We start from the raw sequence: 14,372 nt of genomic DNA, 5'->3' as shown, positions 1-14,372 counted from the left end.
GCTGGAAGGGCCTCCTTTGCCCGCTGGCAGTGACACACACCGGTCCGCTGACCGTCCCACTTCCACGGCCCGCTGGCTGGAAGGGCCTCCTTTGCCCGCTGGCAGTGACACACACCGGTCCGCTGACCGTCCCACTTCCACGGCCCACTGGCTGGAAGCGTCCTCCTCTGCCCGCTGGGTCTGACACTCACTGGTCCGCTGACCGTACCCATTCCGCGGCACGCTGGCTGGATATGGAGCAGCGCCCACTGTCACCGGTCCGCTGACCATACCATACCTGTCTGCTGTCTGTCACGTCTCCCTTACTAACCTGCTGGAACCCATACTCACCGGGTCGTCAAACGGTCCACTTTCTCGAGCCCCCGGCGGCAGCACCAACTACCGATGAGTCACCTATTCATTTGACTAACGTCAGGGGCGACTTACAGGTCCCCGTGCCGCTGCGGCAGCGGCGGTGAAATCAGCCGCCATTCCTTCTCTCAACGCCGAAACAGGATTACCGACTAACCTTCAGAGCCGCCGCGGCGCCCGCACCGGCCCGCGCAGAATGAACGATGATGCACCGACCGGCCGCCGCCGTGTGGCGTGTCAACAGTCTGCCTCGCCCGTGCCTGTCCCATCTGCACCATGCGCGATACCGCTCCCCGAGCTGGGTCTACTCGGCTCGTCACAGCGTTCCCGACAGCCGTCTCGCGGGCGCCGCGCTCGAAGCTGCAGCAGCAGCCCGGACACCACCGACTGGGCAAGCAAAGACACCGCCGGCAGCTCCGAGTGCTCCTCTAGCTCCGCCGTCGCATCACTGCGCGGCCACAAGCGGTCTCGGACGTCATTATCCCTCACCCCTCGACGTCGCTGCCTCCCCACCGGAACGGTCGGTTTCCTTACTTTCGGCACCATCCCCTCTACCTCCTGCCAGCCCCCTCCTCCCCGTGGCCTGAAACTGCCCACCGTCAGTGCCACCGCACTTCGCGCGCTCGCCGAGCGCTCCTCGGTAGTGTCGGTGGCCGAGGTAGTCCTTCCCCGCCTACCTCCCTCCGACGGCCTCCGCGGTCAGCCGAGGTACCCGCCGCTCACCCCGGCCGGGTACCTGCGTGGTGTCCCGGCGATCGCGACCTCTACGGCCTAATTTTCCCATACATTTGGCAATTTCTTTGGCGTCTTTCAGCGGGAAATCACGGCACTGACCCTATGCAGGACGCTGATCGACAGAGGGCGTGAAAGGAGTCGAGACCGAGTCGCGCCAAAAGAAAATTGGTATATGAAGGTTACGCGTACCACCGATTGCCGAGCACGTGCTAATGGCACCTTACTGGATCGGATGAGACTGTAAGATTCATTAGAACGGCGAGGCCCACAGCCATACACACATCGGCGCCGCAAACGCCCGTACGTACTCGGCGGCGGCATCGTGCGAACCCATGACTCATATGAAACACCCAGTGACACCTAGCGGTCGGCCAGACATTGCACTGACGTGGAAGTGACTACAGGCGGCGGCGCCCCACGAACTGCACCCTTCCCTTTGCTGACAAACCATCACAGAGGGAACATCTTTCCCCACCTCCTCCCCACTCCCCCACTATTACATTATCTTCCCTCCTAACCCATTGTCTCCTCCTTTCATCAGTCCGTCTCGTCTTTCAGCGGGAAATCACGGCACTGACCCTATGCAGGACGCTGATCGACAGAGGGCGTGAAAGGAGTCGAGACCGAGTCGCGCCAAAAGAAAATTGGTATATGAAGGTTACGCGTACCACCGATTGCCGAGCACGTGCTAATGTCAGCTGGCGGTGGGGGTTTTCCGTTTGTTCGGATATACTCTCAGCGGGTGGACATCCCACAAGAATTTCCATCTCCTTATGTATAAAGAACCGTGGCACGCTTCGGCAGGTGCCCGTGAGGCGTGGGGAAACAGTAGTCAAGAGAGATGATCTGTCTTTTCGCCATGTCCACCAGTATAAGTCGAAAAATGTCCGCTCTTGTTGAGTAACTTCTCGGCTGTAAGACGGCCGGCTGAGAGGTGTACAGCGCGGCCTTGGAATGGATTGCCCGTACTGATGACAGGCGGTGTTATGTTCAGCCCGTTGTTCTACGGTCATTTTGCGGTGCTTAGCGTTTAATCATAGCAAGCGAAGGAGCCACCAGACAGTGAAAACCCAATACAGAAAATGTTTGATGGCCCTGTCAATAATTGAAAGAGGATATAAACCGGCCGGTGATGTCGCCTGTAACGCCCGCCGCGGGGTCTGTCTTTTTCCAGACTGATCCGACCAGCAAGATTTTGGTCACGAGATGATTCACCTGGACCAGCGTGCGCCACCCGCTATGACACCAGCATCTGCCGGCACTCGACGTCCAGGATGAGATGACCTCACGGAACTAATCAGCCCCCTCACGTCCCCTCCCCAAATCCCATCATACCGCCGTACCAGGCACCGGTGGCTTCCGTGCATGGCAACCTGACCACACGTCATCAGTCTATTCGTAAGCTCCACGCCGCTAGCGAGCCTAAAGTGCCGCTAACGGGTGCTGACTGCCGATCTCACGGCACTTTCCACCGAGATCGTGATCTCCCCTCGGGGCGGAGATTCTCTCACTGAACCGGAGATCGTTCCAGAGATTCCACTGATGGCGAAGGGCGCCCGTGGAGCGGCACTGACCTTCGAGATCTACCGGGACAGTGTCAGGGTCTCTCAGGTCGGTGTCAGGCTCCCGGGTTCGCTCGGATTGTCCGACACGGCTCATAGCTCGGCCCAGATCTGACGCTGGATGACGGTAATCTATGTGTAGGTGTGGGTTGCCACAAGTCGGCACGGACGGATCAGAGGAGCTCAGACGCGATTGTTGCGTGTTGACAGCGCAAATATTTGCCTGCCGCCTCGTTTCGTAAGGCGGCGCGTGACAATGCCGGCCGAGATGTTGGAATCGGGGCTGGAACGTGTGAAGTGTCCTCATGACCTTCCTTCCGATGGTATAGACACCGCATTAGCGGCAAGGTGCCAGATTTGGCTCAAAGAGTCGGAGCGTAAAGTTGTCAGGCTAAGCCAGTTAGTTAGTAACCTGGCACTAGGTTTTCTGGACGTGTTGATTGGATGAGTCATCACTGATATTTATATGTAGGTATTTCAAATTAAACGCACCAAACTAGTTACATTACATTCCTAACTCCCAAATCCGTTGGTCTGAAACAACCAACAGAGATGTGCATTGTGCATTCCATTTCAGTTCACAAATAAGTGCCGTTCACCCCGTGAGGACTCACCTGGTGAGATGCAGGTCCTCTCGCAGTTGACCTGACAGCAGACCTTGTCTCCGGGACAGTCATCGTCTCCTTCACAGAGCAGCCGGAGCTCAGAGCATTCGCCCGTCTCTGTTACCGGGCAGCCACCTGGCTTGGTGCGCCCTGAGAAAACAAAAAATAAGATGAGTTATTTGTATTTATAATAAATCACATATCGCCGATTCAAATATACCTACCAGAGGCCTCTTGCACCAAAATCCTCTTGCACCAATGCTTGGATTATTTTGCATCGTATACCCAGTCCAAGCCTCAAATGTAACAATTTGCGTGCAAAATTTAGCAAGCTCATGTAGGATTATGTACTGGGCTATTGCAAACAAATTTACCAACGTTAGGTTAGCTTATTCTGAAACCGGTTTTTCGATTTTACCTAGCTAGGTAGTTTGGTGCAAGAGGCCTCAGTACTTTTAATTTGGTTTGGAGGACAAGTGTCATATGAGTGAAGACGAAGATTTGCGAATAGAGTCTCGTCAAAATCGAGAAGCCCTCAACCCTGTAAAACTCAAAAGAACATTTGAAGACTTACGGTTAGCACTCAGTAGTAGGCAATGCAATTTCAATGTGTCAATAAAACGACAGCCTCTCTAAAAATGGGCAAACATAAAGCAAAGTCCTTAAATTTTGAAATGTAAGTAAGCATTGTGTGAGACGCTATAATAGCTATCGATTTCCTTGACGAAGAAGATGTTCAACTCCGCCAATGGAGCTTCTACAGGGGATCGTAAAGCCCGGCCGGGAGAGCTGAGCAAAACCGCAGATCCGAAAGGCTGTCATCCGAGGTATCCCAGTTGAAATGTCTTATGATTAATATCTTTCGGGAAAAAATTGGCTTCAGAAGTGATAAATCAATCACGAACGGGATATGGGGATTGGGCGGGACAAAAAGTATCACGGTGAACGATGAGGACATTTTCTCCGCGTTCTAAAAACACGCGACAAAGAAAATCACACCATTTCCAATGATTGGTTGTCCAATTTTCTCCCGAAAGGTGTGCGTTATATAAGAAATGGTTAACGAAAAAGGTCGAAACAATAAATTCTCGTAAAGGCGGATACTTGCGGTCAGCGCACGATTGCTGGAGTCAAAGATAAATAATGTTCAACAGGTGTTCTTGGATTATCGTCACCTTGTATAAGACATAAGGAGGACAAGGAGAAGCACAATTAATACATACTTTACGGTGCGTTCACTGCAGATTAAACGTGCGTTAATTCGAAGGTAGCCGTGCACCAATTTAAATTGGTGCACGCGCGTGCAGTGATGACTTTCTCGACTGAAGTTTTTCGGAAGGGTCATTGACTTTATTCTAAGATTTCCCATAAAGGGCCCTTTTTAGTGGCATGGACTAGGTTTAATTTTCATTTAAATTCGCACCGTTAAGCATGTATTAATTAGTTTAACACATGGTTTCCGTGCATAAATGGTTTTAACGCACTCGTGGATGGAATGGAGCACTTGTGCGTTAATGCACTCGTTTCACTCGTGCATTAACACACTCGTGCTCCAATCCATCCACGTCGTGCGTTAAAACCATTTACACACGGGAAACCATGTGTTAATATATATTAATTGTCGCGATTAAGACGTCACTGTAATTTTAAACGTCTTAAAGCTGCCTCAAATCTGCCCATGTAAAATATATGAGACACATAATAATGTTCAACAGCGACAAATCTTGTCTCTTTTCTTTCTCACTTTCCTGCAAAATATCTGGTGACTGCTGACTTGCATAACCAGATTATTCCAAAGGAAATGAACAGGAAGGTAAGATCTAGGCATACATTTATGGCGGGGTTTTGTTTTCCATGAATGGACACGAGGAAAAATGAGCATATGAAAGCATGTGCAGCTTAACATCTCGAGAGCAAAGGATGTATTGCTTAGCTTTAGCACACCACACATAACTCAACAACACTACTGTTATGGGTAAGAGCTATTTAAGCACACTAGTGCATCTCGCACCGGCATTTGACGACGCGATTAACAACGGCTCTAGCACAACCAGAAAATACTCTTATTTTTAAAGTTCTGAGTCATTAAACACCTGCCTACGTGAGCCATTACAGTAAATTGGACGCAGCAACAGCGTAATGCAGTGTTCGTGGGACTTACATGACCCAAAGCGCTACTATCCCGCGAAATGACGCAGTCGTGACTCCACGTGCAGAAGGTACTTGGTCCCTACCCCTGCACGCATCTCCGCCCATGGAGAAGGGCCTGCAAACACTCCTCGTAAAGAGCTTGATTGAAAATAACTTAGAAGGTCATATAATATGAGTCGACAAATATAACTGCGATGGTGAAACGACATATCATTCCGAAGAGTTGATGCTCATTGAATATGTTAGGAAGCAGCCTATGCGAAACGCTCATCATGCAAAATAAAACTCAATTATATGCAGGCTTAATTGTTACAACAGCATCATTGCGCCACTTAGGTGTCCGTTATTCACAATTCATCCAGTCCGTTACAGCTTCCCTTCGACTGCCGACTGCCTCTATTTGACATCACTGGATCTACGATGGGCCCACCCGCCCGTCTCAGATCTACCGTGAGCCATCCCCTAACGGACTACAGGGCAGAAATCCGCTAGGCCGGCGCCACGTTCCAGCCACCGAGTGCTGCACTGCACAATCAGGATCGAGTGATAACACTGCCCCGTGTCAACAGACCACAGAAGGCAAATCTGACACCTTCTTGACGGATGGATCCGGCAGGCGCCTCGCGCTGCGGTCGGTGCTCTGCCCGAGCGGCCAGTGACGTCACTACTCCTCTCCCTCCGCTCTCGCCAAAGAGTGAGAGTGACCAGCACGACCTGGTGACATCCAAAACTCGTCGGTTGGCTCGACTGGCATGCGGGTCATTGTGAATCACATGTGGCTCGTGCCAGTCTCACGCGCGGAGAGATTCGCCGCGAACCGCCTGACGCCACGCCGGCCGGCGCTGAAGAATTGTGCTGCATGTGGAAAGCTGTCTAAAGGAATGCTGCAGTGCAGCATTGCTCTATTGACGCATAAGGAAGACGATGTTGTCGAGATGGATCGTAAAACACCGTTTCTCATGTCGTAAAGATACAAAATGGTGAACATTTCAGAAACTTCATAACGCATTGAGGCTTATGTATAGTTTCCAATAGCTCGACGCACATATGCGAGTGCGCAGCCCTTCGACACACCTGTCTGTGGGTGCCAGCTGCATGATTCAGCAGGATTCATTGGCGCAAAGCTGACAGGAGACTTTGAGCTAAGCTAACAGCCCTGACTCCTAATCCTTGTTATGGGCAGTCCGCTGCCCAAGTGGCCACCGCACGCACCGCCACCGGCTTTAGTTGTCGCCGCTATTTGCCGTGGGCGATACAAGCCAGCCAAACTGTCCGGCAATCGGGTACAATTACCACCGTGATGCGAGTTGCAGCCGGCTCAGTGCATCTGCGTCATTAAAGCGCTGATTAACACGATTTTCAGACCATCTGACAGAGCATATTAGAGTCGCCGATTATACCGTGGACGGGTCAGGGTGCTTAGCAAGGTCGCGGCTCTAGGGCCGCACGGGACGGGTACCTACTCTACGACCAGCAGCCCAGCAGAAGTCTGCAGTATTGCGCAAATTAATGTTAAATATTCCTTTGAGGGTGGTTAGGTATTACTTATTATCGAGGAAAGTCTATTTAGATTTCACTGTCACACGCTTATAACAGAAGGCACATTCTGTATGGTCCTGTTATCGGTCGATAAATAAAGCATATGCCCCTCCGATACCAACGAGCGTAGCTACAAATGTAATTCACAATATATCCTCAGACCTCAAATAACAGCCCTTCAAGTGGTTTCAGAATGATGACTATATATGATAATATCCTACGAGCTAAATAGTCATATTAATATCTCAAACGTTTACGATATCTACCTAAAATATCATTTACCTGCCTGTTTTACAACAGACGTTTTTTGCCGTATTCACATAGTACAATTTTATGATGTAAAAGTAAGAGCAACGATGCTCGTATGCTGCAAAGTACTCGTATGCTGCAACGATCAATACAGTTGGAGTGAACTCCACCATTTCGTCATTCTGAGCTAAAAAACACCACACTCCATTCTATTACTCCATAACAACGCGGGACATGCATATTCATATCCATGTGGCTCCAGCATAGCCATGACCTAACGGAAATCATTTACTCAAGCATGTGAAATCACGGTAAGATTCGCCATATCAAGCCGTAAAACGTTTCAATGCATCGCGTTCGAATCTCGTTCCGAGCGGTCACGGCATTTTGACCGATAAATGTGCGCTAGCACAGCCCGTGACCCGCTGACCTGACCTGACCTACAGACGCTTGGGCGGAGTATGTTAAGATTTAGTTAGGTCTCGCCGAGTACGCACAAATCGTGACGTTCTGAGCGGCAATCGTGTGCAGTTCTGTCGCCAAGCACAAAATGAGTTATCGACGGTCAATTAAAAGGATGAACATAGATGTTGATGTCCGATTTTATCGTCAGGTCTCAAGCATCCGCAATTTCAGTGAGTTATCCATTAAGCGTTCTCAGTAGAACGTGTGTTCTGAAGATAACGACTTTCAAAAGCACCACTTCGTGTTCGGTAACTTACCGAAACAAGCATTGTCATCAAACTGCCGTTAAACTTATCATAGCAGAACATGTGCAACAATCGATTCGACATGTTTATCATCCAGGTAAATCAGCTAACGCTATGACAAGGCGATGCCATCGTGATGACAAATTGTGTATTATCAACTTCACCCAACGTAATGCTCCGGTTACACACAGTAAATGGATAACCTTGAATCATGCTCTGCAAGTAGATTGCAGGGACACCGGATGACCATTTTAATTGTTAAGTAGCGTTTAGAAAGCACAGGAAGGAAAGGGCGACCCCAACTGCCCGCTGGGGCCACGAGAAAGTCGTCCTTGCACCCGCTCCGTATGGTGAATAGGCAGTCGACATGAGCCCATACATCACATGGCTGGGTCAAGGCAGCCTACTGTGCCATGGCATTGTCATGGTGGTCTGGCCATTGTCACCCTGACTTTAGGGGATCATCTAGAAAACCTGCCATTTTATGAATCAGCACAAATGCGCTAACGCTGGTGGCCTCTATAGAATATCCTTTCATTCATTTAAGGCCGTTAGCAAATAAGGAAATAAATACACGCTCTCCTAAAACTCAGCGAAACATACCGCACATACATAGAAATAAGCTCCCAACGTAATAATTAGATTAGGTAAATTGTGAAACACAGTGATCAAGGTCGTATGTGACCGAAAGCTTTGTGTATTTAAAAGTAATTTTAAAATAAATATCGGTTGGTAATCTTGAGTTTCTTGAGTTGTCGTTATCCAAATGCCTACTAAACTGGTCATCATTCCGCAAACACTTAGCCCTGATAAACGGTAGCCCTAATGAAACGACATGCGAGTCGTGCTCGTACAACTTTTGTCACAACAAAGGTGTTGTGAACATGAATTCCCACACATTAACACCCGCCAGACACATGCAGGCTTTGTGTAACAGCCGAGAGGGACACGAAGGTAGGGACTCGTGTTTATATGCTAACCGCCTATTGTCCTGGTCGAGACAAGCGGTTTGATGGAGAAAGGATCATGATACAGTAGCGGCGGAACACCTTCAATTAAGGGGGGCGCTGCCGACTTTTGGTCCCATTCTTTCCATGTGACGCCCATAGGGGTAATGTTAAAATGCTAAAATCAAAGGGGGCACGGTGCCCCGGTGCCCTCCCCGTTCTGCCGCCTATGCCATGGTAAACATTGAAGTACTCACATCTGATATTTTGGAAATTGGAACAAATATGATAAAGCATGATGATTGCTTCTAACAAAGGTCCACTTTACTCGATGCTGTGTATTACTTATCATGAACATAATTGCGAATACTTAATCGCCCATGAACAAATATGTGGTTTTGAGTAACGTCTGTCGCACGTTGATATTGAAAGGTGCGAATGTTTTCTTTAAAAAGGGAATGAGTCAATAGCCGCGTTTACATAGGGTTAGTTTCCAGATAGTGGAATTCCGATACCGAGACATTTATTCCACTAACGACTTAACGAGACATTTCAGGCACATTCCGCTGGTTCTGACGACTTATGCGGCCTTCTGGCCGGATAGGTCGTCAGAACTAGCGGATTGTGCCTGAAATGTCTCGTTAGTGGAATAAATGTCTCGGTATCGGAATTCCACTATCTGGCAACTAGCCCTATGTAAACGCGGCTAATAAGAGAGGTTCCAGACGGGACATAACTCCGCAGTTAAATAGCTCATCTTATGCCTTTTGCCCTTTATCTCCCCATTTCTGTCTTATTCCGATGCATCTTCGCTGCCGGTGTCACCTCACCTATGCAGTCGGGCTGGCCCGAGTCGACTCTGACGATGCACGTGGCGTTTCCCGGGCAGAGTTGTTCGGCGCACGGAAGAGCCAGCGGCGAATCCGGCGCACCGACGACGGTCGTCGGCGCCGACGCGACAAACAGCGTCAGGAGAACGCCGACCGCCGCGCGCCGCAGCTCGCCTCTGCGGCAGGAGCGGCGCGGCGGTCCCGTATCTGCCACCATTGCGGCGCGGCGCGGCGGGCGTGAGTCGCGGCGCGTGGGTTGGGTCGGGGATGTCTCCGGCGCCGAGTGCTGAGAGTGCTGAGCTCTGAGCCGGATCCGCGGAGCTGCCGGCGCACTCCTCTCGCTCCCAGAGACGGGCACCGTTTGAGCCCCCCGAGCGTCGCCGCTCCGTCCCCGGCTTACGGCAGACGAGGCCTTGGCGGGCCCCGCCGGTCGGCCCGGGGCGACCAGGGGATCACGGGCTCTAGGGGAGTGCTGCAGGGTTCAGCAGTGACATTAAACCGCGTAACGAGGGGGATCGACCCGCCATCGGCAATTGATGGCTTCATCAGGGAGACTCGGCTCAGGCTAGATGTTAAGTGGGATCTTTTCAGATCTATCCACTTTGCGAAGGCGGTCAGGTTTGGCAATCACTTTATATTTGGATTGTATCAACAGAACAGGCGTATGAATATGTGTCACCAATGACTTATTTTTTTTCAAGTTTGACATGCTCTAAATAATATATAAATAAATACAACTTAAGTTGGCTGCAATTTTTTCCCACCTGTAAACATCAGATAGTAGCAGAGGAAACATATTACTTGACCTTTTTTCTTGTCATGATAATGAAGATAATTTAGGTTGATTGTGAATCGATTTCAAATGTATCTCTAGGTACATACATATCACTATCTGCAGTAAAACAGGCATTTCTTATTCCCAAAATGCCATCAGATTATTATTAGGTAATTCTTTTTGTCAAGTACCGTTCTGATCAATACCGACGTCAATGAAAACGCATTGTCGAATAATGAATTATTCCGTACTTCATGATATCCAACTAAACAAAAAATACATCACAGAAAGCAAACGCTTAATGAAACATTTTTTTTTTTTCAAATGGCATGCAAGCAAGAGCAATTTTCTGTATAGGGCAAATATTAAAACATATCCATTAAAAAGAAGTACAACTTTTTACCACTAGCATTCATGCCTAACGTACTTATCGCAGTCCAGGTAACTCCCAGATGTTAAAAAATGCACGATAATGGATCTGGAGGAAAAACTTCAGGACTGCTCAATTTCTAAAACGTCTAAGACGTCAGCTTTAAAAGGTGCTACATTTGCACCTGTGCTGGGAACATTTCTTTTTCAAAGAACCATTAATATAGATCAAGCTCAAATCGACCCAGCTGTACAGCCATCGCGAGTAACTAAACGTACAGATGGCCGAAGCCTGATTCTTAGAACATAATTCTCCCGTCGTGTTTCACATTTCTGAGAAAAATATTATGCTTTGCGGTGCGTGATGACACTGATCACTGTGTATTTCAACTCTTTCGATATCACGAGAACATTCCACAAGGTTAAGGAGGCATCAATGCCAGATTTAATTAATACTCGGCTATCTGAAAGCACATAAAACCAAAGTGGGAATAGGCCAGCTTGATATATAATGTAGTACAAGTACCTACATAGGTATGATATGCGGTGCTTGGTAAAGGCAGTTTTGTGACGTTAACTCATGCCATGCTGGGGGGGGGGAGGGTTGAACATCCCTTCATTTTTTTGGTACAACTTATCATACATCTTTTCTGCACATGTTGGAAAATTTCAGACCAAGGTCACTCAAGGTCAGGTCGCCAGGTCACTTTAAGTGACCTTACATCATAAAAAAGTTCCAATGTTTGCCATAGCTACACCGACTGACTGATTTGAAACTTTCAGCAATTGATAAGAGCAACAGTATGCACAAAGGGTTTATCTCGGAATTTTGATAGCGGTGAACTAAGGTCAGGTTAATTTTGCGACATCCCACAATTTCAAGTCATCGGAAGAAAATTGATGATGTGTTCAGCTCAACCTTACGGATCGACTGATATGCAACATGAACTTTTTCGGTCAGGTCATAACCTTGACCTGAGGTCAAAGTTTCAAGTTGACCTTTCAAGGTCAACTTATAGTTTATTCGATGCGTCTTGACGAAAGGAACACGATGCTGTGGTAACATTGAGCTCGTGCAAGATTTGAGTCAAACGTTATTGCAAGGAACTGTTTCCGCAAAAACCGTCTATTTCGAGTTGTTTGCCACCCTTCAGACAAAAACGTTGACCTTGCGTTAACGGTTCCTCAGAAAATACTCAGAAAGAGCGTTAATAGGGCTATCAAATGCGCTTTTTCCGGGGTGCTGTCCTATGATGTCCTACGATAAAGAGAGAACGTTGTTGGAAAGAACGGTCAATTTCGGTTCGTTACGCGCCGCGCGCGGACACTGGGCCGGCTGGATCACACTAGCGCCGCCTATCGGTAAATTACGGCTACGGTACGCAACTACCGAACCATTTGTTACATTTAGGCGGAAATTGCACAAACTGGACCAAAACTTGATAATGCACCACCAGGGCAAAAAACTACAAGGAATTGCGCGTTTGTTGATGCCTCATTCGACTATTTTGATGCATTTTTAGATGCGTCATTTTCGACCTCAAAAATGCGCATTTTGTAAAAAAAAATCATGCAATCTGACATTTGTATGCATATAACAGATTAGCAGTGTCCAAACTTGAAAATGCACCACCAGTACGATGACTTCAATGAACTGCGCGTTTGTTGATGCGTCATTCAACTATTTTGATGCATTTTTAGATGCGTCATTTTCGATCTCAACAATTTGACAAGTCGTAAAAAGCATGCAATCTAACATTTATATGCCAATAACATACTAACAGTACTCAAACTTGAAAATGCACCACCAGTGCAGATAACTACAATGAATTGCGCGTTTGTTGATGCCTCATTCAACTATTTTGATGCATTTTTGATGCGTCATTTTCGACCTAAAAATGCGCACTGTGTAAACAAAAATCATGCATTCTGACATTTGTATGCAAATAACAGATTAGCAGTGCCCAAACTTGAAAATGCACCACCAATGCTGAATACTACAAGGCATCGCGCGTTTTTTATGCCTAGTTCACCTATTTTGATGCATTTTTAGATCCGTCATTTTCGACCTCAACAATTTGACAAGTCGTAAAAATCATGCAATCTGACAATTATATTTATGATCAAATTAGGTGGCTGAACAGGAGTGGGTTAGACAGTTAAAAGGAACAGTAAAACCAATGACTGGGGTGGGGGGTGATGAAAGTTGGTGGAGCAAAAATAAATGTTGGTGTAGCAAATACCAATATTGGTGGGGCGGCTATCCAACCAACTGTATACGAAACCCTGTCCCTGTACATTAGGTTAGGTCGTTAGTTTAAAAAAAAACTAACAAAGAAATTATCAAATTTAGAACAAGCACTCCAAAATCCTGCAAGCAACAGCAACAAGAACGAACCTGTCACCAACCCTCTTGTTCCTAATAACACCCAATCCTAATACACACATTGGCAAAATAAATGACTATAAGGTAATCAGACTAAAAAACAGTATGTCAAATTAGTTTGCTTAGAAGCTCAAAAAAATGTTTAAAATCCTGCTAAGATTTAAGTAAATAGGTAGGTAGATCAGTGGCTGCGGATTGGCCTCGGAGTTGGGGTGGGGGGGGGGGGGCAAAGCTGGTTTTCAAGTCCATTCTTTCCATGCAACGCCCATAGGCCTAATGTTAAATTTTGCCAGACGTGACGGGGGGCAACTGCCCCCCTGCCCCCCGAATCCGCCGCCACTGAGGTAGATACCTCTCTAGCTGACATATCATTGCCTTGCCTACATAGGTAGGTAATGCTTACCTTTCAGTCATCTTGATATTTCAGTCTTAGCACGGTTGATCTTCCAAGGAAAAGGCGTGAAAGTAACCAGGCAGACACGTACTGACAATTTATCAAAAGAATATATTATTTTAAAGCAACAACCTAACCCAACAGTAAATGTGTTGTGATCAAGGCCCTAGAATACGTTGTGTTAGCCTTGTACGCATAATTGGTGAAAAGCGGGAAATTAAAAGGTAACAAGTGCGCCAGATCTGCCGACAGTAAATCTCATTTTTGAAGGTCTTGAGTACTTCTTTTAATGCGGTCCCCCACCAATGTCCTACAAACTGTACTGGCTGGTCCGTAACGTTTAGAAGGCAACCTACTACACATTTCAGACCCTCTGGAACAGTCCTTTTTGGCTTTTTCTCGTTACCTATGCGCTTAATTGCAACCAAACTTTGACACAATGAGTTTCAAGGGCCTACCTAATTTTTACTAATATGGTCTTTTAACAAAATGTCAAAATGAAAGGCACTTGTCATTGACTTGTAATGGTAAAAATTGATCGGAAAACTCTGCGCCGTGGTAGAGGCTAGCACGGCGTAGCAGCGTCAGCTGTTGCGCCGCAGCTAAGCTCCGCCCACTGCGCCGCGACACCGGGACCGGTCATTCGCCGCTCGGGGTCAGAGCGGTGCGAAGCTCTGACGGACTGGAACGAGACACACGCTAACGCAGGTATCCTTGCGTGAATATATGTCGTATCTCGCGCGGAGAGAATAAGGATGAAGAATGCAAT

General features: G+C 47.7%; 1 protein-coding gene across 1 annotated transcript in view; it reads right to left on the bottom strand.

Annotated features, from left to right (window-relative positions):
- LOC122375493 (neurogenic locus notch homolog protein 2-like) overlaps window positions 1-13,787 on the bottom strand; it is a 60,146-nt gene extending 46,359 nt beyond the window's left edge. Inside the window, exons 1-3 of the mRNA XM_043354903.1 lie at window positions 13,613-13,787; window positions 9,680-9,855; window positions 3,263-3,403 (exon numbers count right to left, since the gene is read on the bottom strand). Of these exons, the coding sequence (XP_043210838.1) occupies window positions 3,263-3,403; window positions 9,680-9,855; window positions 13,613-13,623 (328 nt within the window). The 5' untranslated portion in view covers window positions 13,624-13,787. The remainder of the gene's footprint in view (window positions 1-3,262; window positions 3,404-9,679; window positions 9,856-13,612) is intronic.
- Between the last annotated feature and the right edge of the window lie 585 nt (window positions 13,788-14,372).

The sequence above is a fragment of the Amphibalanus amphitrite genome, unplaced genomic scaffold (genome assembly GCF_019059575.1).
Source record: "Amphibalanus amphitrite isolate SeventyFive unplaced genomic scaffold, NRLGWU_Aamphi_draft 001853F_arrow, whole genome shotgun sequence".
Classification (NCBI taxonomy): Eukaryota; Metazoa; Arthropoda; class Thecostraca; order Balanomorpha; family Balanidae; genus Amphibalanus; species Amphibalanus amphitrite.
The sequence above is the reverse complement of the archived record's forward strand: the minus strand, read 5'-3'. Positions and strand labels throughout refer to the sequence as shown.